Source organism: Carlito syrichta, unplaced genomic scaffold, assembly GCF_000164805.1.
Source record: "Carlito syrichta isolate Samal-C Ts95f unplaced genomic scaffold, Tarsius_syrichta-2.0.1 Scaffold288344, whole genome shotgun sequence".
In the NCBI taxonomy this organism is placed as follows: Eukaryota; Metazoa; Chordata; class Mammalia; order Primates; family Tarsiidae; genus Carlito; species Carlito syrichta.
In genome coordinates, this window is record NW_007232440.1 from 195,187 (window position 1) to 221,175 (window position 25,989).

General features: G+C 44.4%; 1 protein-coding gene across 2 annotated transcripts in view; it reads right to left on the reverse strand.

The window, feature by feature from the left end:
• Positions 1–3,078: 3,078 nt before the first annotated feature.
• ZZZ3 (zinc finger ZZ-type containing 3) overlaps positions 3,079–25,989 on the reverse strand; it is a 55,246-nt gene continuing 32,335 nt past the window's right edge. Inside the window, exons 4-13 of one of the 2 annotated variants that reach the window (XM_021710247.1) lie at positions 21,588–21,726; positions 18,495–18,642; positions 18,293–18,408; positions 17,279–17,350; positions 15,840–15,941; positions 15,021–15,116; positions 12,808–12,960; positions 6,500–6,634; positions 4,643–4,743; positions 3,079–4,350 (exon numbers count right to left, since the gene is read on the reverse strand). In XM_021710247.1, the coding sequence (XP_021565922.1) occupies positions 4,206–4,350; positions 4,643–4,743; positions 6,500–6,634; positions 12,808–12,960; positions 15,021–15,116; positions 15,840–15,941; positions 17,279–17,350; positions 18,293–18,408; positions 18,495–18,642; positions 21,588–21,726 (1,207 nt within the window). In that variant the 3' untranslated portion in view covers positions 3,079–4,205. The remainder of the gene's footprint in view (positions 4,351–4,642; positions 4,744–6,499; positions 6,635–12,807; positions 12,961–15,020; positions 15,117–15,839; positions 15,942–17,278; positions 17,351–18,292; positions 18,409–18,494; positions 18,643–21,587; positions 21,727–25,989) is intronic. The other variant, XM_021710248.1, reaches the window with a different exon arrangement.

Here is a 25,989-nt window from a genome sequence, read left to right on the forward strand (position 1 = left end):
TCATTTTAGTGTTGCCTGAACAAGCCGAGCTCTCTGCTGGCACAGGGCCCTTGTCGCTGCCACCCTCCCGCCTCTTCCCAAAGGTTACTCGCACTGCCAGCGCCCCCACTCCAGGTCTCTGTGTGATCCGACCTTTGCCGTGGGCAACTCCTCTGATAATTCCGTCTAAGAGGGCGGGTTGGTCTCCATTCTCCCACCATTGCTTTTCTCCATAGCACTGATCCCTACCTCACACCCAGCAGCCTGGTCCCACATGTAACTGCGGATGCTGAGACCTAGCCTGCAAGGCTCTCTGTGCCTCCCGCATTCCCTGTATCCACGGGAGAACACCATAGTGCCTGACCCGGAGAGGCACTGTGAGGGCTGAATAGGTTAACAATCCGTGGACATCCTCCACCAGCTCCCGATGCTCCATGCCAGCTGGCTCATTGCCAACACTCATTGAGGGCTTCGCCTCTATCGTGGCGATGAGGACCCAGAATTTCTATTCCAGAGTCCTCTCCATTACATCACTCTAAAATCACGGCAGAGAATCAAGGTGCGTGGTCTGATTGGGGTTCCACGGAGGACCCACACCTTCCCAGGCACGCAGGCTTGAGCCACATCCTCGGGGTAAGAGAACTGGTTCCGCTGTTCCCTCACTGCCCTCTAAGGACCGCACAGACACACTTGGGCAGAGGTGGGGGCCCGACCTTCCTAGGGAAGAAAATGTAGCCCACCAAAGCACTGGCCATACACCCAAATATGTCTTGAGACTCTCTTAGAAGCCAGGCCCTAGAGATACAGACAGACAGGGATGGTCTCTCTCCTCACAGAGCTAAATGTGACATCCTTCACAGAAATCCAGTAACTTGCTTCAGGAACTGTGTAAGCAAAGTCATGTTTCTTTCTGGGATCATATACACAGAAGCGTGTTTTTCATCAACGTAAGAAAGGCAAACACTTTACAGCCTAGAAGGGGCAGTGCCTTCATCAGTTTGTGGGAAAACCCACAAACTGTGGAAGTCTAGAGACTTCCATCCAATGCACCTAGAACAGTGGACTTCCGACTTTGTTAGCCATGGTTAAGACATCACTCCGACAGCACGCCACACATGCTCAAAACGGAAAAAGACGGTTCACAAGAAAATACTCATCCCTACTACGCATGACGCATGCACCACTTTCTCTGTCACTGTTTGTGATGTTCCTCGCACCGCAGTGCAGTGAATCGTTGGGTTCTGTGACTTAATTTAAATGGACGGGGGAAGGGAGAAGCCTGGACAGGGCACCCAACATGCATAGGAAAGACCCCACAGGAGGAGGAGGCACGAGCCTCCGCTCAACTTTGCCCAAAGCCTTGGGACCGCCCGTTTGCTGCCAAGCTAGAATATGTCAATTATGTGTGTGTTTCTAATTCGCCACGGCACATTTCAGTGCTCTTCCCCTCCCACACACCAGCTTCTCCATCCCGAATCGCCAGCCTGGAGAGATGCTTAGGTGTGTGCGTGCTCCTTGGCCCACACCACACAAGGAAAGACATCAGGTGGCCCCACCCCCAGTGAGGTCTGACACCAAGGGAGGACAGAAGACAGGCGGATGCTGCCGCGGAAGTCATCCATCCAGGCTGGCGTCCCAGCACCACTAGGGCTAGATTCCTCATGGGAAAACAGGATAACACATGGACCCGCCCCTAGGGGTGCTGAGAGCTAAATTAGTTACTATATGCTTGCTTGGCACATAGTAAAGCACTGTATGAGCGTCTGCTGCAATTATGAGCACATCAACCAAAGAAAACCACCTCCAAGCCTTAGATGTTCTTAAGAGCTTCTTCAGTCATTAGCAAATAACTTGAGCATAATATATCAAGAAACAGATCTTACCCAGTGACTATCACTCAAGCACAGCTGTAGCAATAGGTCTCTTGCAGCATGTCGTGGCTTAAAAGGAGTAACAGCCCCACCCACTGCTGCAACCCACAAATGGAAACAACAACAAACACTGCCCACTGCTGGCCTTCAGGGCCTTCTAAGGCCATGGGCACTACTGCTTGGAGCCAGAAAATGCTAAATAAACACATCTTCTGCTCAAGCAGAAAATAATCCTTTGCCCTGGAGAAATGCATTCAAGGCGTCTGTCTAGTCTGTTTATATAAGAATTGTATCACTCACAGCCTTCTTCCAAAGCATACTTCATGCTTTATGGAATTTCTGAATGAATCCGAATGGTTCTCCAAAACTAACGGGCGCTTTTCTATGCAAACACGGAAACTACCATTCAGGGTGACCATCTTGCCTAACTGTGGGCTGACGGCAGGCCTTCTGGCACAGCCACGTGGCGCTTGAACAGCAAAATGCCCAGAACGCCTGCGATCCCCTCTTCTACCCTAGCAGTTCCATGTTAAGCTCAAGCCCATTCACTTTTCCTTCCGATATGATACATTGTATCTATACCTCAGTGATCTTTAATCAATATATTACTTTAAAATTCTCATATTTCTATATTTAAAATTCTATTACTTTTCTCAAATTAAAAAAACAAAACAAAACCTCAGGGTATGATTTTAGTACCCTGCTATGTCTTGAAGAGAATTAGTAAAAAAAATGTTCCCTTGATTAAAGCAGGGAAAAACAGATGATTCCAAAAACTAGGTCAGGTATAACACTTAATCTATCTTAGAATATTTGTGCTGTCTTTTCCTATAGTCAATAATTTCCAGGAAACAAGGTGATTTTCAAAAACCACATGTTTAGATATACAAGGACTTATTTTCATCAGAAAAAACAGCTGGAATGAAAATGTTCAACTTCAGTTTAATTTTCACATTTGGGCATTAATAACTGCCATTTTTTCCTTTAACCACGTTTCTTTGTTGTCAGCTCATTTTAGTGTTTTAGCACACACTGAGTAAAAACATTATCATTTTTTACAAAGTTTCCGAGCTCATCCTCTTTTCATAATATATTCCTCACTCTTTATAAATGACAGAAAGAAAGCCCTGAAATATGTGAGGCATCCCTTAAAAAAAAACTATTTCTGGTTTTAACATTGGTAAAAAATCCATATCATAACCAGAAGGAAGTCACAAGAAGCATTCTATAATATAAACAGACAGTCTCCACATAGTTTATTTCTCACAGTTCTCCTGACAAATGAACATTGTTCAAGAACATACTGCATACACAGATAAGAAGAAACATACAAAATGTTTTAAATGATGCACAACAAAACCCAGCAGTATAAAAGAATGCATGTGAACTCTTGCTCACCGCGCAGACTAAGTTTAATCACTCGTTTAAATAGTAATAAAAATACAATCTTTTATGGATCTTGTGCAGACTACAAAAGAGGGCAATTCTTACCATATATATGATTTTTATATTAGGCAGTTTTCTTTGATGAGTTGTACAGACAACTCCAAATACAGAGGCAGAAGGCTGTGTATTTTAAAGGAATTAATGTTGTGAGTTAGAGACTTTACACAGTTACTACCACTGGCACTTTTCACCATAGTTTGTACACATCACATGATCATCTTATAGAACATTACATTTAAAAAATATATCTGAGTGACATTTTATAACATTCACACACCATGAGCTGGTTAAGGAAGCAAACCACAGCTGCCCCCTGTAGTGCTTCACTGTTGGTAATAAGGACAGTTCACTGTGGTTAAGAGAAGTCAGGGGTCAATATGGTTAAGCAGCTCCAACTTACTAAAGGCCATCCACGACCACCACTGGGACAGTGAGTTCTTGGAAAGTGTATATCCTAGAAGCAAACACCATCATTGGTTAAAACTTTGTCTAAAGAAATCAGTTTCTGTGCTGAAAACTATTTCCACAAAACTGAAAGCTACTGAACTGTTTTAATATAAATACTTTGTCTTCTCGTTATCATGTTCGTGACCGAGTTCTTTGAAACCTTTGGAATTCACTCGTGGCTAACGGGTGCTCTTGTTCCGCTCACCCAGCTTGGGTCACCACCTAAGTGGTGGTGGAGGATTCACCAGGGAAACCCTTTGCTCACCAGGAATGTTCAGCTGCTGAACAGTCATCTGGGGCCACGATGGTGCAGAGCTGGACTTGACGAGAACACTCAGGAAGCGCTCATGCTGTGAGTGTCACTTCAGGGAAAGCAGAGAACCTTTCCAAACTGTGCACATAATTAACAATGATACCATTGCTATGTGTTGGAGGGACTAGCAAATGACGTTCTCTTCCATGTCATCTGTTTGCTGGAAAGTAGTTTGGGTCAAGGTAATTATAACTGGTGCCCTGGGACACACAGTAGTCTCTGTCTAAGAACGTCTCTGACCTATAAACAGGTTCTAGTTGGTGATCTTCCTTGTGAATATCTGTTTCGTGCAGGCTGCAAAGAAAAACATTCACATCACATCATTACACGGTACTGAGTGCGCTTTGGTCTGTTCATCACAAAACTTCCTAACAGCTCCACATGGCTAAGAGCCATTATTCTATAAAACCCCCTTAAGGAAAGTCACCTGACATGTGGTATGATTCAAGAACCAATGTGCTGCCCACAACAACCAAGCTGAATTCCCCAAGTGTGGCTATTTCTCCATTTGGAAAGGAAATTCACTAACGGCTGAGAAGCTCTTTTCTTGTTACGATAAAAGACTGACAAAGAAGCAGGCACGTACCAGTCTGAACAAGAATCACAGAAATCCAAGGACATCTCTGGAGGACAATCCTGGCAGTGCCACCGAACGCCCTGGATAGGTTCTATACCACAGTTATCACACTATAACAGATTCGAGATGCAGAGCATTAAGAGAGAGTCAGAGAGGAAAACGCATTCAGCTACACTGTTTCACAACCTTTGTTTTCTGCCAGGAAACACATGATGTGCACACAGACATCTTCTCTTTCCTCCCCATGCACTGGATAGCGGTGCAACACAAAATGGTTTTAAGTTAGATATAATTTCCAGCAAACTAGGTAAAATTCCATGCATTCAAGGTCAAGATGCAGGTGGGTGACAGGGGCACTGGAAGGGGTCATCTTCAACCCACATTAATTTATCCTCAAAAATCATTTCAAATCTGGGCATCTTGTTATTCGTGACCATCCACCTGAAAGGTAACCTCAGACCAGCACACGATGGCTGTGGTTGAGAAACACTGATTCTAACCCATAATCAAAACTAGCCAAATAGGTAACAGAACTGTTTTGCCAGGTTGTCACAGCTGGCAAAAAAAATCCTCTCTAAACTTTTATCTTATTGAGCCACTCTCTAAACCCATGCCATCGTGTCAGAAAGGCAGCTCTTCCTTGGCACGGGGCGTTGTGATAGCCTTCAGTGTATTGTACGCAATGTTGAGAGTCACAAGAAACCTCATTTCTAGCTTCTTTGATCATCAGGCCAACGAGAGTGGCTGACAGACTGGCGAACAAGCCACGACTGGGTGCAGCAAAATTATGAGAAGCGGGGCAAGGTTCCTCTTGAATGGTCAGAGCTGCCAGTTAGGAAGACCTCTAGCAGAGAAGCAGGGTCCAAAAGATCAAGAGGAAAAATCATTTAATATGGTATGACTAGTGGCCGTTCTAGGAATAATTTTGTTTTCACTATAGTACATCAGTACTTTTATTTATACCACTACCATCACCAAATTGATGGTCTCAGTATTGCTTCCCCAACCCAACCATCTATAGTCAGTTCTAATGCCTACAGTTCTCTCAAACCTGTCCACCCCATTTCCATGGCCACTAGTAAAGTTCGGCACACCCGCATCTTCTGTCTAAATCACAAAAAGCATCTCGAACAGTCTCCTTGCTCCAGCCTTGCCTTCCTCGAATTCAATTTCCACACTGTGGCCAAAATGGTCTTCCCCCCCCTCACTTGTTTTTTTTTAATTACATAACTAACATATGAATACATTATTGTTTTACAAAATTGAAGCATATAAGAGAGTGAGCCGGGCTCAGTGGCTCAGCCTGTAATCCCGCGTTTTGGGAGGCTGAGGTGAATGGATTGCCTGAGCCCGCGGGTTCGAGATCCACCTGGGCAACTTGGCAAGACCTCATCTCTACAATAAATCAAAAAAATCAGCCGGGCGTGGTAGCGTGCCTGTAATTCCGGCTACTGGGAAGGCTGAGGCAGAAGGACCGCCGGAGTCCAGCAGGCGAGGCTGCGTTGGCCGGGAGTGGCCGCTGCCCTCCAGTGTGGGTGACAGAGTGAGACTCCCACTCAAAAAAAAGAACACAAACCTCTCAATGTGAAAGGGGGCAAAAAGGTCTGATCCACGAACATCAGCAGGAAAATGAGACACAGCTAAGCAAAAGCTTCCCACCCACTTCACCTAAAATCATTGGCACCTGCACGTCTGCCTTCACGCACTGAACCGCAGCTTCCTGGCTTCCCGGCACACAAGCGGGACAAGAGAGAAACTTTCTCCCTCGTGCTTGACCTTTTGGGGTCAACACTCCCGAACCACTTTAACGCAGCCCTCTTCACCCTTGAAAAAATTAAGCGAGTTCTAAGATCAAGTGCGATTTACCTTGAAGCCCACATGCTGCACAAACCCACTTTCAGCCTGCATTTGCTGAAGCTTCTTCTTCTTTAGCTTTTTAAACTGTAGCAGTTCTTTATATTCAGGCAAGTTCCTACACATGATAGGAATACTTTCTTCATCCTGTTGAAAAGAACAAAATAAAAATGCCAGTTTGATAATTCAGAGGAATTAAGCATAAGAACTACGGACACAGAATATTTTCCTATTGATAAGAGACTTTTCACTCTTAAGATACCTCATCTTTTAGGCCTCATAAAAAACCAGTGCTGTGACTAGGCAACACCTCACACAAGACCGCGGGAGGACTGTGGACGCAGAACCGTTCCGAAGTGCGGAGGGTGCCATGGGAGCACGGCGACCCGCACCCAAGTCACACATGAATGCAACCCAGCCCCACCTACACATTCATGGCTGCCTGAGTGACGCCTGCAACTGACTGCTCTCTGATCGCTAGGAAATGTCTCTTCCCCCATCTCAAAGATTTCTATACTTGCTCCTGTCAATATGGCATTTTCTTTTCTTTTGTTCTTTTCTAGTTGGAGTCTCGCTCCATTGCCCAGGCTAGAGTGCAGTGGCACGCTCACAGCCACCCCAGTGTCAACCTGCTGGGCTCTGGCAATCCTTCCGCCTCGGCCTTCCAAGCAGTCGGAACTACAGGCACACGCCACCACACCTGGCTAATTTTTTGATTTATTGTACAGGCGAAGTCTCAGAAGTTGCCCGGGCTGTTCTTGAATCTGTGGGCTCAGGCAATCCGCTCGCCTCGGCACCCAAAGTGCTGGGATGGCAGGCAGGCTTGAGCCACCGCGCCCGGCCCGGCATTTCTTAACAACAAGCAAGCCAGTCTCTGCTCTTGCCTTCTGCTCTGTACTCCCACTGACTAGAACAGTACATTTTTCTCTTACTCAAGGGGATGGACTGAGCTCTTAGAACACAATGTAAAAGAAATAAGCCAGGCACGGTGGTGGGTGCCTGTGGTCCTAGCTACTTGGGAGGCTGAGGGGCGAGGACCACCTGAATCCAAGAGTTTGAGGCTGCAGTGAGCCATGATTATACCACCGCACTCCAGCCTGAGCCACAAAGTGAGACCTGTCTCAAAAAATAAAATAAAATAAAATAAAGGAAAAACATATTAAGTTGAAGTGCCCCTTAACAAACTGGCCTTCAAAGTATAAAGTCCATTTATGACTCCAAATTTTTAGATACGTAAGTTAAGACCCTCCCTCCGAACTGATCAGTAGCTTATACTCAAAAGTGCTAACACAGAAAACCCGTCCTTTGAAAACTGCTGAGAACACACGGCTCTTCGTCCTCGGGCGCCCGACCCCCGCCTCCAGCCCCCCCGACTGGCTTCACGCAGGGCCCTTCATTCATTCCCCTCCTTCTCAGCCTCTGCTTCGATGGTCGGACGCTGCACCTTGTCTTCAGATTTCCCCCCTCCGGCATTATTTCTTTCCACTCCTCACACGTGCTCACCCCAAATAACCAGCTGTTTTTTAACTGCACAGAGATTTCTAACCACTATCTTGCTTCCTGTTCTCCCAATGTGTCCATGCCCTGCCACCAAGAATCCACTTCTTCCCTCGGCTACCTAACGGCTGACCTTAGGGATCGTTAATGGCTATGTTTTGTTCACATCAAGAAAATGAAAGGTTAGAGAAATGATAACACTTGTCCAAGGCCAGATAATTAGAGATTTGGGTGACTTGAACCCAGGTTTGTCTGACACACTCAGCAGCCCAAGTCAGAACTCTAAGAGCGATCCCTAATTTTTCATTCGCCCTTATATCTGCTTAACAAATATTATCGGCCAGACTGAATGGCTCGGCCTGTCATCCCAGCACTTTGGGAGGCCGAGACAAGTGGATTGCCTGAGCCCACGGGTTCAAGACCAGCCTGGGCAACGTGGCAAGACCTCGTCTCTACAATAACATAAAAATTTGCCAGGCGTGGTAGCACACGTCTGTAGTTCCAGTTACTCAGAAGGCTGAAGCGGAAGGATCGCTGGAGCCCAGAAGGTCGACGCTGGGGTGGCCGTGAGTGTGCGTGTCGCTGCACTCCAGCCTGGGCGAAGGAGTGAGACTCCAACTCAAACAACAACAACAAATACTAGCACCTCTTCATAGCTTGCTTCAGTCTCTCTCCAAGTATGTGCTCCCTCCTCCGCCCCCACCATAGCTTAACGTTCCCAGTGGCTTCCTGACCATCTACAGCATCAAGTCCAAAGTCCTCAGTCCAAAGTCCTGCATAGAAGACTCTTTACAGCTGCACACTTCACCTGTCTCATCTTCCACGATATTTGACCCATTTCACATTCTTGTCAATTAAACTTAAGTGATAGCTATTACCGTCCTATGTCACCACTGAGAAAGAAAATATAATGATATGCACTAATAAATGGGACCCAGCCAGGCGCGGTGGCTCATGCCCGTAATCTCAGCACTTTGGGAGGCAGAGACAAGAGGACTACCTGAGTCCAAAAGTTCAAGGCAGGGCAACTTAGCAAGACCTTGTCTCTACGATAAATCAAAAAAATTAGCCAGGTATGGCAGTGCATGCTTATGGTTCCAGCTACTTGGAAGGCTGAGGTGGAAGAATCACCTGAGCCCAGGCGGTTGAGGCTGCGGTGACCATGAGTGTGCCGCTGCACTCCAGCCTGGGTGACAGAGTGAGACTCCAACTCAAAAATAAATAAATAAATAAATAAGGCTCAAATAATTACATAATATAGCAAGAAATTTACCAAATTCAGATGTCTTAAGCAAATGAAAGAATATAAACACTTCTAAGTTTAAATCTGGTTAATAAGGCTAAGATTAAGAAAAACTAAATAAAAAACAAACAAAAAAAACAGAAAAGTAAAGCTAAATCTCCTCATACCCAGTAGGATGGCTACTACCAAGAAAAAAAAACATCTAAAACTATCAAGTGCTGGCAAGGACGTGGAGACAATGGAACCCTGGTGCACTATTGGTGAGAATGGAAAATCACAGCTACTATGAAAAACATGGGCCAGGCTCGGTGGCTCAGCCTATAATCCCGGCACTTTGGGAGGCCAAGACGAGTGGATTGCCTGAGCCCGCAGGTTCGAGACCGGCCCGGGCAACTTGGTGAGACCTCGTCTCTACAATAAATCAAAAATGAGCCGGGCGTGGTATCGCACGCCTGTAGTCCCAGCTACTCGGAAAGCTGAGGCGGAAGGATCGCCGGGGCCCCGCAGGTCGAGGCTGGGGTGGCCGGGAGCATGTGTGCCACTACACTCCAGCCTGGGCAGTGAAGTGAGACTCCAACTCCAAAAAAAAACAAGGAAAGAAAACCATGATAGCAACTGTTCAAAAAATTAAGCCTAAAATTACCATACGATCCAGCAAGTCCACGTCTGGGTCCAGACCTCGAAGAAGTTAAAGTAGGGAGACAGATGTTGTACAGCATGTTCCTAGCAGCTCCAAGGCTGCAAGCAGCCAAGCCCCCGTCAACAGCTGAACAGACAAACCAAGGTGGTACACAGGCCCGACGGAAGAGCATGCAGCCTTACAAAGAAAGAGAACTGTGGTGTGTGCTACCAAATGGAGGGACCCTAACTACAGCACACTAAGCGAAGGAAGCCCGTCACCAAGAGACAAATACTGCAAGCTTCCACTTATTTGAGGTCTGCAGGTTAGATACAGAAAGTAGAAAGTTGGGCGCCGGGGCTGGAAACATGCTGTTTAACAGGTCCAGAGTTTTGGTTTTGTAAGACGAGACTTCTGAGGACTGGGTGCTTAACAAAGCGAATGGACTTAGTACTGCTGAACCCTATACTTTTAAAATGGTTAAGATGATAAATTTTATGTTATCTAAAATTGGGAGGCTGAGGTGAGTGTATTGCCTGAGCCCGTGGGTTCGAGACTCGCCTGGGGAACTTGGTGAGACCTCATCTCTACAATAAATAAATAAAAAATTAGCCAGGCGTGGTAGCGCGCCTATAGTTCCAGCTACTAGGAAGGCTGAGGCGGAAGGATCACCAGAGCCCAGCAGGTCGAGGCTGCGGTGGCCGGGAGTGGCCACTGCACTCCAGTCTAGGTGACAGAGTAGGACTCCAACTCAAAAAAAATAAAAAAATAAAAAAATTTTAAATTTCACTCATTCATAATTGATTTCCTGGGCATAATCATTTTAAATTCACTTAAAGGGGATGAATTTCAAATGGGGTTAAAATAGTATACAGGTTTTGAAACTACTGAGTAAATAATACACATATAATCTCTCTAGCTATTTGTTTTTTGAAAAGAGAAACTGAACTCTATCATTTTCCACCAAATTTCTCATAGAACTAAAAGTAGATCTACCATTCAATCCAGCAATTTCATCCCTAGACTTCTGCCCAAAGGAAAAGAGGTTGTTATATAAAAAAAGACACCTGTATTCATGTTTATTGCAGCACAATTCACAATTGCAAAGATGTGAATCAATCTAAATGCCCATCAACTGATCAGTGGATTAAACAGAAATGTGGTATGAATATATATGTATACAAAGGGTGCCAAAAAATGCATACACACTTTAAGAAAGGAAAAACCTGGCCGGGCTCGGTGGCTCAGCCTGTAATCCTGTGCTTTGGGAGGCCAAGGTGAGTGGATTGCCTGAGCCCGGGGGTTCGAGACCCGCCTGGGCAACTTGACAAGACCTCGTCTCTACAATAAATAAAAAACTTAGCCGGGTGTGGTAGCACATGCCTGTAGTTCCAGCTACTCGGAAGGCTGAGGCGGAAGGATTGCCGGAGCTCAGCAGGTCGAGGCTGTGGTGGCTGGGAGCGGCCACTGCACTCCAGTCTGGGTGACAGAGTGAGATTCCAACTCAAAAAAAATAAGAAAGGAAAAACCCGTATTGAAATTGTAATACTTGATAAGATAAATACAAGTCACATTTGACTTCTGCAATTACAAGAGGTGCTCAAAGTGGTTATCCTCAGTATCCAGACACTTCTGATTGCGGCAAACATCACTTAACATGTGTATACATTTTTTTGCCACCCTCAGTATATGTGTGTACACACACACACACACACACACACACACACACACACACAACCATGGAATACTATCCAGCCATAAAAAAAATGAGATGATGTCTTTTACAGCAACTTGGAAGGAATCGGAACACCTTCCTAAGTGAAGTAATGCCCCATCGCTGCACGCTATCACTTCTAAGTGGGAGCTAAGCTGAAGGTCTGCAAAGGCACAGAGACAGTGAATGAATACTGAAGGCTCGGAAGGGGAAGGCGGGAAGCAGACGGGACGAGATATCATCTGTTGGGCACAACGTGCACAGGCAGGCGATGGGGACACCTAAAGCCCCGACTTCTTCACCACTGCATAGTGCATCCGTGTAACCGAAAACCATCCACACCCCTAAAGCTACTGAGAAAATACACAAATAGCATAATTTTTTCCCACCAGCCGCTTCATAAATATGCATTTTGAATAGCTATTTTAAAGTAATCAGAATGACTCGAACTGGAGCTTGTTTTAAAATAAATACAGTCAACAGAAAAAGTTAAGTCGGATTCAATCCACTGTATTACGTTTTGCCAATTTTGTCGAGGTGTCCTTCTTTGAACGCCTCCGCCGCCAGCCTCGACTGTCAAGCCGAAACCATCCTTCCAGTGACATCTCCACTGCCCCCTCCTCAGCTCCCCCGTAAACTCCCCGTCTGAATTAAGTGTTGCTTCAGTAATTATGTCAGCACCTACTTTTCCTCTGAAGTGCTTTTACCAATGTGTCAAGTATTGATGGATCACACATTTACCTCCTCCCACAAGACTAAGACTTATGCGCACAACACCAGACATACTTTGTTCCTAACTCTGTATCTGACCCCAGCAAAGCCTGATAAACAGACCCAAACAAGTCAGAAAAAAGTGGACACTGGACACTGACTTACACGTCACTATATAAAGAACTGTCTTTTATAAACGTGAAAATGATATTGTGTAATATCTGGGGCTGCTCCAAAATAATCCAGAGCAGAGTGGGCAGGCAGGGAGTGGAGATGGAAATGGAACAGTTGCGAGGTGAAAGCTGTGAAGTTGGGCGGTGGACGCACGTGGGTCCGTTATACCATCCTCTCTACTTTTGTATATGCTGAAGTGTCCTTTACAGAAACGTTTTAAACCACATTCCGAAAGAACTATAAGTGTGACTTCATTAAAAGAGAAGAAAGCGACATTCTCCGAAGAGTAGAATAATGAGGAAACCCCAACAGTCTCGTCTGCAGGCTGCCCTGGACTACACATCAGCCAGCAGGTCACTTACCGAAGCCTCTTCGCCAGCAGCGTTCATGCGGCTGTGAAAGCAGGACCGGTCATCGTCTTCCTCCATATACACTGGTGGTTCATGCGAAGTCATGAAAGTGGAAGGTTTAAAGAGATGCTTATTAAGAGGGTGCTGTCGTCTGCTTGTTGAAGACTAAGTGAGAAAACACATTTTTAATTGGGACAGTGGAAAATCACTGAGGTAATCAAAAATATAAAGAAATAAATGTTACTTCCAATAAATCAATCAGAAGAATTTCACTTCTATCCTTTGGCATATTCTTATGCTGTCACTCCTTCTAAGCTGCCTGGATTTTTAAGGCACAACTAGCCTAAAAAAAAAAGAAAGAGAGAGAGGGAGAGAGAAAAGGAGAGAGAGAAAGATAGGGAAACACCCACAACAGGACCACAGGCTCAATATATAGTTATTTTGTATCCCCAGCATTTGTTGCACTCTTGGCATTCAAATGCTGGCTGTACAGAACTCCTCTGACCTTTCTTATAGAAGATCAGAGAGGACGAAGTGGCCTAAGCAGACATAAAGCTATCCAGTAAAAAAGGAAAAGTTCCATAACATTATGAATGTCTGAAAATAACTATCCAGCAGTGACTGAATGTCACCAAATCTTCACAGCATTCCTATCAAGTAGCTGCCACCACTTCTAACTTAGAGATGAGGAAACAGAGGCACAGGGAGGTCACGTTTCCTGTCTGTTGTGTGGCAGTCAGACAGTGGGAGAAGCAGGGTTACAAACAAGCCTGCATTGTGCCAGAGCCCTCACTCCCACCCACCACGCAGACTGTCTGTCTTGATCAACAGCACAGCCGTGAACAACACCCGCAGCTACTTGGAGAACCACCACGGCACCAGTGTCAAACTTGAACTCTCACCATGGCAAGGAGCCCCTGTGACGACAGCTATGCCAGATCGACAAGCCAGCGCACAGGACACCCAAGGAAAGGAACACGCTTAAGCTTCTGCTAGTGCTCCTTCTGCCACCACCATCTAGTCTTAGCTGTGAAACCACAGGGTGCACAACACACCAAGAAGTTAGCTTAGAAATTAACCATGAAGCCAGGCACAGTGGCTCACATCCCAGCACTTTGGGAGGCCGAGGCAAAAGAATTGCCTGAGTCCAAGAGTTTGGGACTAGCCTGGGTAACTTGGCGAGACCTCGTCTCTGCAATAAATCAATAAGCTAGCCAGCTGTGGTGGCGCACGCCTGTAGTCCCAGCTACTTGGGAGGCTGAGGTGGAAGGATCGCCTGAGCCCAGCAGGTTGAGGCTATGGTGTTCATGATTGAGTCACTGTATTCCAGACAGGGCGACAGATGAGGGGAAAAAAAAGGAAAGAAAAAAGAAATTAACCATAAAAATTAGGGCGCCTGAGTTTAACACTGGTTAACCTAAGTTTCCAATGTGTCAAAGTTCCAGAATGAGCTCTACATATAGGTAATGCTATATGGGATGGGGAGTGGGAAAAATCCAAAATATTTCAAACAATTAGCACATTAAAACAAGCTTCCAGCCGGGCTCGGTGGCTCAGCCTGTCATCTCGCGCTTTGGAGGCTGAGGTGAGTGGACCACCTGAGCCCGCGGGTTCGAGACCCGCCTGGGCAACTTGGTGAGACCTCGTCTCTACAACAAATCAAAAATCAGCCAGGCACTCATACATAGTAGTGCCAAGAAAATAATAGGGCCGGGCATGGTGGCTCATGCCTGCAATCCCAGCACTTTGGGAGGCCGAGGCGAGAGAGTGCCTGAGCAACGCCCAAGTTGCCCAGGGGTTTGAGACCTGCCTGGGCAACTTGGTGAGACCTCATCTCTACAGTAAAGCAAAAAATTAGCCAGGCGTGGTGGCACATGCCTGTAGTTACAGCTACTTGGAAAGCTGAGGCAGAAGGATCGCCCGAACCCAGCAGGTGGAGGCTGTGGTGACCGAGAACGTGCCACTGCACTCCAGTCTCGGCGACAGAGTGAGATTCCAACTCAAAAAGAAGAAAATAATAAAGAATCATCGAAGCTCACAGAATTTCACTGAGAAGCAATCATGGAATCCCATCCTGCATTTATACCCAATATAAGGAAATGCTCAAAAGGAACAGAATTTTACTAGTAAAATAGAACTATTCCGACAAATATGTACATTTTTATACAGCACTTCTGCCTTAGATGAATTCAATCTGAGGTTTACTTTCATCGATTTCTTTTTACCTTTTTGGAATATATATACAGGTTTGGGGTCCTGCCTGGGACTGGAATGCCGGCTTTCGTTAGCTTTATGAAGTACTTCTGTACTCGGCTGGCAACCTAGGGAAACACGGCAAGCCTTGAACATAACGACATGACACATAACACCCAAGAGGGTTTTCAAAATTAAAACATACATGTTTATCTAATGGACACTAGCAACTAAAAATGCACCATAAACCCAGAAATCACCTCAAACTGCCACCAGATGCACTTACATGTTAAAATCAAAACCAAAAAAAATCAAAGTAAATTTAACTTTGTTTGATCCCAAAGCTAAACACATAATTTCAACCTGTCAACACTCATGCTTGGAGCATAACAACACATCTATTAATATGGATGGGAACGTGAAGACGAAAACTGCAAGACACTTTTAGAAGGACAACTAGAGACTTCTAAGGCAATGTAACCAATCTATTAGCACAGTCTAACCACAAAACATACAACTAGTACACTCATTATGCACTCGAGAGGCTCTAAGTCCATCATATGCTTGTTTTACTTATTTATTTATTTTTTGTAAGAAAGCAGGATTTACTGAGAGGACAGTGGGAGGGGACCCGAGGGGGTGACCCTGTTTATTTTTTAATATTGTGTGATGAACCAAAGCAGAATTATCTGAAGTTGTTTCCGAAACCAACAAAAGCGCATGCAACACTAATTTCACGTAGCATCGGCAGCTGGAAACGATACGGTAAGTCTGCGCACATGAACTGTGCTATCCTTCGATAAAAAACTGCCCCAAACACGCCAGCAGCCCACAGCCGCCCCCCCAGTCACCTGCTTTGCTGTCCTGTTCCCCAGCTCATCCGCTATCTTCTGCCAGCGCCGAGACTCCACTTCTTCGGGAGGATATTTCAGGAGGAGCTGCTCCAGCTTTTTCTAAGCCAAACCCAAGACCACATTTAGGAAAATAAGTATTCAATTTAAAATGCTGAATTTCTACATAGATACATCCATATTTCATTTCAAAGTAGTGTACTCCCTTCCTAACTTTGGGGGCTACATTACTAGAAATCCTCAAGGTAGGAAAAACTTCCAGTTAGGAACTTAAGATTTCACAGGGAAAACAAATCACAGAACAATCCTATCAACGTCCTTCTAAAGGTTATCTATCCACTTAGGTAAAAAGCACGTGAAAAGTGAAAACAGGCCAGGTGCAGTGGCTCACACCTATAATCCCAATACTTTGGAAGGCCAAAGTTTTGAGTCCACGGATTCGAGACCCGCCTGGGCAACTTGGCAAGCCCTCATCTCTACAATAAATCAAAAAATTAGCCGGGCGTAGTGGCGCCTGTCTGTAGTTCCAGCTACTTGAAAGGCTGAGGTGGAAGGATTGCCTAAGCCCAGAAGTTCGAGGCCGCAGTAGGCATGAGCATGCCATCGCTCTCCCACCTGGGTGACAGAGTGAGACTCGGACTAAAAAAAAAAAAAGAAAAGAAAAGGAAAGTGAAAATAAGTAAACTGGTATAAAATACCAGTTAGTGATTTCTCCTGACCATTTTTCCCTGCTAGAATATGTCAGGCTCTCCTCTACAGTTTTGACAAAATATGTACATGTATAAATTCGTTTGAATTTAGAATATTGAGAGGCTTTTCCCTCCTTGTGTGGTCTTCCATTCAAATATTTGATTTTAATATTGTGGCCTCTCCTAAATCCTCCCATAGTCCTAAAGACGCAAAAACAGCTGATGCTTGAAATACAAAAAGGTTTCCTAAAGCGTCTTTCAAACTGCCAAACTTGGTATAGTTGTGGGGTTAATACCCATGACACAGATGTGTCTCAAACCTCATTCACAACACTCCTAGCCATATGCCAAAACCCAGTCCTCGCCGGGTGCCAAGAAGTAACAGAACTGTCTAACTGGCTTCCTCGGCTCCCGCACAAAGCAGAGGAAGGTCCTCCAAGGCTCAGCCTTACTGGCCTCAGACTCTCCCCGCCAAAGCTGTATTACAGAAGCGCCCACCTCGTCCCATCCGTTTCTATCCCCCCGCAAAAGCCAGGTTCCTTCTTAAAAAATCATCCCCAAAAGGGAATTCTCATGCTGTCAAGACGCAGAATTCTTGAAGTGTGCCAAAAAGCATTAGAAAGGTCCAAATACTTTACACTCGTGTTTCAGAGGGAACCCGGACAACAACATACACCTGACTTGTGAAATTGACCCTAATGGCAACAGCTGACTTTTTAAAAAACCGACACACTTGGGTCATATCTATACCTGCTCTTCGACAGTCCACAGCTGGTTAAATGTTTCGGGTTTGGTGTCATCACACAGGCGCCCTCTTATCATCTGCATATGGAATAAGGCTTTTGTCAAAGAGACAGTAGCAAAGACCACCCTTCGGGAGAGCCAAATAATACTCAGATCGTGGAATGTGTTATGAATGTCAAGACATTTTAGTAAATTTATTTTTTAATGTAGACATAATTTTTTTATCTTTACGAAAGGCTTTCACATTTTTATTTCATTTGGTTTTATGCGGCTCACGATCCCGTGATACAGAGGAGAGCACTGCAACTTCATTTTCAAAAGAGGGAAATGTGGATTCCGAACGAAAAGTAACACCTGCTGCATTTCACCTAGCAGTGACCACCCTCCACTACACAGAAAGAGCTATTATTTCGGTCGGGCACAGTGGGCACTTTGGAAAGCAGAGGTAAGAGGATTGCCTGAGCCCACTCGTTGGAGACCAGCCTGGGCAACATCGCGAGACCTTGTCTCTACAATAAATCAAAAAAATTGGCTTGGCATGGTGGCGCGCGCCTGTAGTTCCCACTACCTGAAAGGCTGAGGCCGAAGGATCGCATGAGCCCAGCAGGTCAAGGCTGTGGTGGCACTGAGTGTGCCACTGCACTCCAGCCTGGGCGACAGAGTGAGATTCTGACTCAAAAAACAAAAAAAGAGAAGGGCTATTATGTCTAGACACATCGTATTGGGCACGTGACCTGTACTCCCCACATAATCCTCACAACAACCCACATCACAGGTGACATTAGCCACATTTGACATAAGAGGACACGGGAGCTTCAAGACATTAACACAAGCAATGTCTAAAGTTTCACAGCTATCAAGGAGAGATTCCAGTCCATGTTTCCCTGAACTCAAAAGTCCATGTTCCCATTATCTCCCAGTGAAAGACTGCTTCATTTGCAAAGAACACAAACCAGTAAAATGTTGAAGCGTTTTGTCTACGATTCAGATTTCCCTGCTTCGATGTCTCATGCTGCTTACCTGAGGCCGACTGCTTGAGCCTTCTGGACCGTCACTCAGGGGCAGCATTGAATACGAGAGGGCCTCGCCATCCTTCCTAGGGTCTAGAGGGCTTTTTGGTCTAGCAGGTAAACCTACTAAAAACAACACCACGCATGGAATTACTAGAGCAAGACACCGCCAAATACCTCTCCACTTAAATTCATATCAGGTGATTTCTTACCTTTATCAAAAACTAGCTTAACTCTCCTAGTGTGTCTTTTACGATTTTTAAATTCTCTTTCAAAGTTCCCAAGGCTATGAGTATATTGGTCCCATACAATCTCAGGCAACTGAACAACTCTCTGTGGATATGGAAGCCCTATATCAGCCTGGGGGAAAAAACCAAAAACAAAATCAGTCTAAGTTTAACAGTCTAAATCTAATTCAAGAAATGATCAAATGTAGTCAAATGTGCAGATGACTCTACATTCAAGTAATAATCAGCTGGGCATTTCTATTTACTGTTTGAATCCAACAGACAACAAAGTTAATTAATACAGCCTAAACACTAAATGTTAAAGATCATAATACGTAAAGAAGAAATAAATTTGGCAAAACCTAAGTACATCATCTTTTAGATAGATGATGGTGTCTTTTAAAATAATTTAGCAATATCAAATAAAAATAACAAGCCATCAATGTTCCCTGTATTTTATATACCAATATATACCACAAGTTTCACTAATTTCAACTGCAAATTTTTAGATGGCCACTAAAACAAACAGATCACATGTCAATAACTTAACTAATATGATAAACCTAAAGAAAATAAGCAAATTAAATGTGCATGAGCAAACAAACACCAAAATAATCAAATTTTTAAATTAAATCTAATAGAATAGTTTCTTTCCAAAGAACTCAATTATTCCATGATTATTAAAGTATCTCAATGTAATGTATTTCTGTATATTTTTGTAAAAAAAAAGTTCTTAAGAAGATCACATCTCTATTTCTGAAACAAAGTTAAAAAGATATGTGGTTCTAAACTAAAATTGGAAATGAGCCAGCAAATCACCACCTGCCTGAAAACCTAAGTAAAGATGTCCAACTCTGTCTTTTTGTCTACCTGGGAATATCGGTGAAATAAGATTAGGGTTAAGAAATTCTTTGTTGGCCATTGCCTCGCTAGACTCTGGTGTGGCCGTGTGCTCTTTGACGGCGCCAGGCTTCCTGGCTTGGGCCCCCTCCCCCACCTTGGGGAGGTGAATCTCTCTCTCTCTCTCTCTCTCTCTCTCTCTCTCTCTCTCTCATTTACTTTTAAGTAAACTATATTTTCCAAAAAAAAAAAGAAATTCTTTGTTAATATTTACTTTCCCAACACCACCTGTTTTAGTTGAATCCGTTGCTAACAGCCATTATAAGTCCTATATCTTTTTGCACCACCAATCTGTTAAATAACAGCAACACAGAATCAATAAACACTTCAGGGGGCCCATGTCAACAAAGAAGGTGCAATGAGGCTCGAAAAACCTCAGCAGTTTTTTAAAAAATCAATATATAGATTCTACATCTACTATGACAGTCGATACCTTCTGAAAGCATGAAGAGAAAGAAATGACTGCCACGTAAATAATACAGCTAGAAAGACTCAATAATCAACGAACACACCTAATGAAAGAATGCTCCTAGGACTGCTCCCTTAACACATGGTAGACTGCTTTTGTAACTCATTAAAAACAGGTAATTCATGAAGATACTAAAGTTGTCACAGTATACAAAATAAAGTGTTTCATTTCTTTATTTATTTTGTAAAGACTAAGTCTCTCTAAATTGCCCAGGCTGGTCTGGAACTCTTGGCCTCAAGCAATCCTCCCGCCTCAGCCTCCCAAAGTGCTAGGATTACAGGCGTAAGCCACCGCACCTAGTCTGTTTTCTCTGTTTTTAAAATGAAGAGGAGGATTCTTTCTCATTGTTTTCAGTTTTAATCTTTTCACACAATTGCTGATTAACATTTTCCTCAAATATGTTGAGCAGTTACTGGGTCCCTATTACAACACAAATACACATTAAGATCCCCTCCTTCTTTTCGTTCTTTTTTTGTGAGACGGTGTCTCACTCGGCCACCCAGGCTGGAGTGCAGTGGCACAATCCCAGGTCACCACAGCCTCGACCTCCTGGGCTCAAGATTCGTCCACCTCAGCCTCCCAGTAGCTGGGACCAGACACACACCACCACCCTGGCAAATTTCTGGATGTTTTGTAGAGACGAGGCCTCCTCTTGTTGCCCAGGGGTGCCCTCGAACACCTGGGCTCAAGCGATTCTCCTCCCTCTGCCTCCGAAAGTGCTGGAATTCTAGGTGTGAGCCACTACAACCAGCCAACTCCATATTTACATACCAAGAAAACTACAACAGAATCTGTATCACTTTTAAATGGTTAACCACTAAACAGTTCTTTTTTAAGAAAGTTCTGTTTTAAGAAAAACAAATTATGAGAAAATGTTCAGACTTTAAAACTACGCATTTTAAAACTAAGTAAAATTTAGCTGGGTATAGTGGCACGTGCCTGTAGTCTCCGCAGTTTGGGAGGCCAAGGCAGGAGGATCGCTTGAGGACACGAGTTCACGACAAGCCTGGGCAGCATAGTAAGACCCCATCTCTACTAATAAAAAGTTTTAAATTAGCTAGGTGTGGTGATGCGTGCTTGTAGTCATAGTCATTGGGAGGCTGAGACAAGAGGATCACTTGAGCCCAGGAGTTCGAGACTGCCATGAACTATGATTGTACCACTGTACTCTAGTCTGAGCAACAGAGCAAGACTGTCTCTAAAAAATTGGAAAAAGAGAAAAAAAATCAAGTAAAATTTGTATTTCCTCCTCATACACTTGACTGTCACAACCTTAAAAACATTTAAAATACATTTTTTTGTTTTTATCTCTATCATCATCTCTCAATATGCTCATGTGCAAAAGTTACCCGAAACAAAAGTAGTTAATAAATTCTTAAGTATTATTTTCTTTTAGCTTTACTAATCCTGAAGTCCCGAAAGAAGAGGAAAAATATTCTACAACTGGGAAAGTAACAGGAAAAGCTGGGAAAATGGCTATGACCAATTCTGACTCAAATACCCAAGACGAGCCCCGCTCCCTTCTCTTGGGAATAGCTTACTGAGTGCTTGGTGGGGGTGGAGGCTGGTGGCATCCAGCCTGAAGTACTATGGTTAATTACAGAAGAAGAATACAATTAAACATTTTTAAAGTGTACACCCATAAAAAAGAAAACAAATTCCCTTAAGTGATTACCAAATACGTCTCAGTAAATCTTAAAGATGTGTACCTTCTTCTGGAGTTTTTCCACAAATCCGATGGGATTTTTCAGTGCTTCTCTCTGGTGTCTGCCTAAACTCTCGAGATCTTGGACTGCCTGGGACCGCTGCGCTTCGAGGACAGCAATCGTCTGCAACAGTCTCTGATAACTACAGAGACAGAGAGAAACATCTCACTAAAACCTGCCAGTCACAACAGCAAGTAAAAGCTGAGTTCAAGCCACGATCTACTATTTGAGTCATACAGGCTGTTCAAGTTACCTGAAAGGTTTAGTAAAACATATTACTGGGAATAAATGAGGTTTTCCTGAGTAACGAAGTATCTAGTCAGAAAACATCAGTTAGAGAAAGCAAAGCCTTCTTCCCCATCGTAAGTTTTTCTATTTTTGAACCTGAACACATACAGAAAATAAGAGAGCATCTTGACTTTCCAACAATCAAAGTCATTAAGAAACTGCTAAATCAAAAACCTGAAATGACGAAGGCTTAATGCTAAGAGGGATCCCCAAATCCAGCCACTCTGCTGCGCTCTGGTGGAATAAGGAGTCCGAGGCATGTCTGCTGGCCCAGTCCCAGGACACTGCCCCTTAATTCCGATGGGACCTCAAGTCTCAGGTTTTTATCTGCTCTCCTATTTGCCCCCTCCATTTTAGAGATTTACTTTCCATCACCAAATCTGTCATTTTTTCCTCTGCATTCAAGATAAAGACAACCGTTCAGTTCTTGCATTGTGCATGTGTAGAGAAGAGAGATCATGAAGGCATTTTTCTTTCCCTGGCTGTAAGGCTCCATTCAGCACAGCTGACATCGAGTTTTACCCACACAGATCCACTACTCGTCATTATCCTGAAAGCTCACTACTGCACACATATTCTAATTAATATTCTTTCTCTCTCCCTTCAAATTATCCTGCCTCTTTGACTAATGTGTAATTTCACAAATCAAGGCAAACAGAGAAATGTTCACCCAAAAGTTCTAGTGCTCAAATACACTTATCAAAAAGAATCAAGAAAAAGTCACTCCAAGTTCACTTTTAAGAGGTTACCTTCTTAAAGTATTAGAGAAGCACACTTTTTCTTTACGTCTTAAAATGTCATTGTTTCCCCTAGACTGTAAACTCCACGATGGCAATGTCTGTTTGGTTCGCTGTTTTGTTTAGCCAGTGCGCAACGCGCTTCCCCGCATAGAGATGCTCAATACATATTTCCTGAATGAATAAATGAATGGATAGGTTTCTCTGCAATCAAAACATACACTGACTCTTTTAAGATCAGAAGTCAGCAAACCAGCCGAAATACCAAAGGTAAATCAAGGCATTGCCGGGGCTCACAGCCACAGTGTAACTGCTGCTTGGTGTTTCCTGTCAGAACACTTTCTCAATCTCCTGCTTAAATCCTATCTTATTCTTGTTCTCAAGTCCTCATTAACTAATCCCTGATGAAAGCAGTAGCAGATAGGCTTAAACTGCTACCACTGCACTGAAGGGTATGACCCTGTCAAGCTAGAGACAGTGCACTTAAAACTCAGAGCTACCAGTGTGAAAGCCAAGGTTGTCCTCAGTCACGCCTGGGTAAATTACACAGGTTAAGCCAACTCAGCGTCCCTAAGCCTCCTTTTGCTTCGAGGTGTGCAGTGTGTACCAAGCCGGCCTCAGCTGGCTGTTTCCCCCAGGTAGGCTCTCCAGGCTCAACCTCTGGGTATGGCGGCAAGTTGAGTGCCAAGAGCCATCCTCTCGACAACAGTCTTCAGTGCCACCCTTCCCCTTCACAGCTCTTGCCCCATGAGCTGAACTCAACCAGAGATTTGGCAGGGCACTGCTACCCATTTTAAGCAGAAGTTACACCCTTCATATCACTTTAAAACAACTGGGAGTCTATTAAACTTTTAGCCAACTGCTGCAGGAACAGTAACAACTGATATGGCACAAGTAAGAAGGAGCTGATGAAGAAATGAGCCGAGGCTTAAAACAAGAGCTACGGTCAGTGTCCTTCCTCATGCAGCAGACGCCAGGCAAAAGGCCTCTAATTCGAAGCCAATAAACTGTAAATGTCACTGCATATAAACTATTCCACAATAAATGTGAATTTAAAAAAAAAACTCCAACAGGGTCGGGCGCGGTGGCTCAAGCCTGTAATCCCAGCACTTTGGGAGGCGGAAGCGAGAGGACTGCCTGAGCCCACAGGTTCAAGACCAGCCTGGGCAACATGACGAGACCTCATCTCTACAATAAATAAACAAAATTAGCTGGGCGTGGTAGTGCATGCCTGTAGTTCCAGCTCCTTGGAAGGCTGAAGTGGACGGATTGCCTGAGCCCAGCAGGTTGATGCTGTACTAGCCATGAGCATGCCACTGCACTCCAGCCTGGGTAACAGAGTGAGACCTCAACTCAAATAACAATAATAATAAGACTGTAAGAAAACAGTGAAATCAAGTTCTCCATCCCAAATCATCCGAATTATTTCATAGAGTTCTCAGAGATTTTATATATATCCCTGTGCAGATATGGATGGAATCACTAAAAAATAAAAATTTCAAAAAATACTGGGGGAGTGACAGCTCCAAAAAAGAATAATACAGGCAAGTCTCCTTTCAATCCCACCCACCCGTTCACTTCTCCTTCAGAAGCAAATACAGAAGCTGATGAATGAACCCATGAATCCGAGACAAGATTCACTTGTATATTAATTCAGCAATTATCGACTACACCAACAAGACACTATCTTAAAAGCTTTAGTAATTATCAGGTGAGTCAGGCATGGAACTTAGCAGATAGGCTTAAACTGCTACCACTGGTTCTACCATTAAAGCACAGAGAAGGAGCCGGGCTCGGTGGCTCAGCCTGTAATCCAGTGCCTTTGGAAGGCTGAGGTGAGTGGATTGCCTAAGCCCGTGGGTCCGAGACCCGCCTGGGCAACCTGGCGAGACCGCATCTCTACAATAAATCAAAAATTAGCCAGGCATGGTAGCACGCGCCTATAGTTCCAGCTACTTGGAAGACTGAGGCGGAAGGATTGCCAGAGCCCAGCAGGTCGAGGCTGCGGTGGCCGGGAGCAGCCACTGCACTCCAGTCTGGGTGACTGAGTGAGACTCCAACTAAAAAAAAAATAAAAATAAAAAATACAATAAATCACAGAGAAAGAAAAGGAACAGTGGAAGATGAGTGGGACAGGATGGCCGGGCTGTTGGGGACAGGGGATGGACAGATGAGGGCTGCACATACTAGCTTGTCTACTTTTTTCATGTTTCAATTCTCCACAATGAATTCAAAACAAAACAAAACAAAAAACACTCCAAATTTGATCCAGATTAGCAGAAGTAACCACCATACTCCACCAGCCTGGTCAGGTCATGCCTGCATTCAGTTGTGCTTTGAGAAAGATAAAGAGATACCTGAATGCATTGAGGGATAAGAAACAATGTAGTGGCCAGGTGCAATGGTTCAAGTCTGTAATCCCAGCACTTTGGGAGGCCAAGGCAAGGGAATTGCCTAAGCTCAGGGGTTCGAGACTAGCCTGCGCAACTTGGTAAGAGCTCGTCTCTACAATAAACCAAAAAACTAAGCCAGGCGTGGTAGCGTGTATCTGTAGCTCCAGCTACTTGCAAGTCTGAGGCGGAAGGATTGCTTGAGCCCAACAGGTCAAGGCTGCAGTGGCCGTGAGTGTGCCACTGCACTTCAGCCTGGGCAACAGAGTAAGACTCCAATTCAAAAAAAAAAAAGGAAGAAACAACGTAGTAAGAAGTAACAAGACAGGTGATCCTTGGACAACATGGGTTTGATTGTGAGGGCCCACTGATACGCAGACTCTCTTCTGCCAACCCCTCCTAGCCCTCCTCTCCCTCTTCAACATGAAGACAGTGAGGGTGAAGACTTTCTGACAGGCTTCTTCCACTTGGTGAGCAGTCATCTTCCTTTTGATTTTTTTTTTTTTTTTTTGAGTTGGAGTCTCACTCTTGTCGCCCGGGCTGGAGTGCAGTGGCACACTCATGGTCACTGCAGCCTCAACCTTCTGGGCTCAGGCAATCCTCCCACCTCAGCCTTCCAAGTAGCTTAATAGCATTTTCTTTTCTCTAACTTATCTTGTTGTAAGGATACAGTATATTATACATGTAACATACAGAATACATGTTAATTGTTTATGTTATGGGTAAGGCCTCTGGGTCAACTGTAGGCTATTAGTAATTAGGTTTTGGGGGAGTCAAAAGCTATATGTGGATTTTCAACTATGCAGGGGGTCTGTGCTCCCAGTCCCTGTATTGCTCAAGGGTCAACGGCAGTGTCTCACATCCACTGAATGTAAACTACATGCCACACAGATGCTGTTATTGTTTTTTTTTGAGTTGGAGTCTCACTCTGTCAACCAGGCTAGAGTGCAGTGGCACACTCACGGCCACCCCAGTGTCGACCTGCTGGGC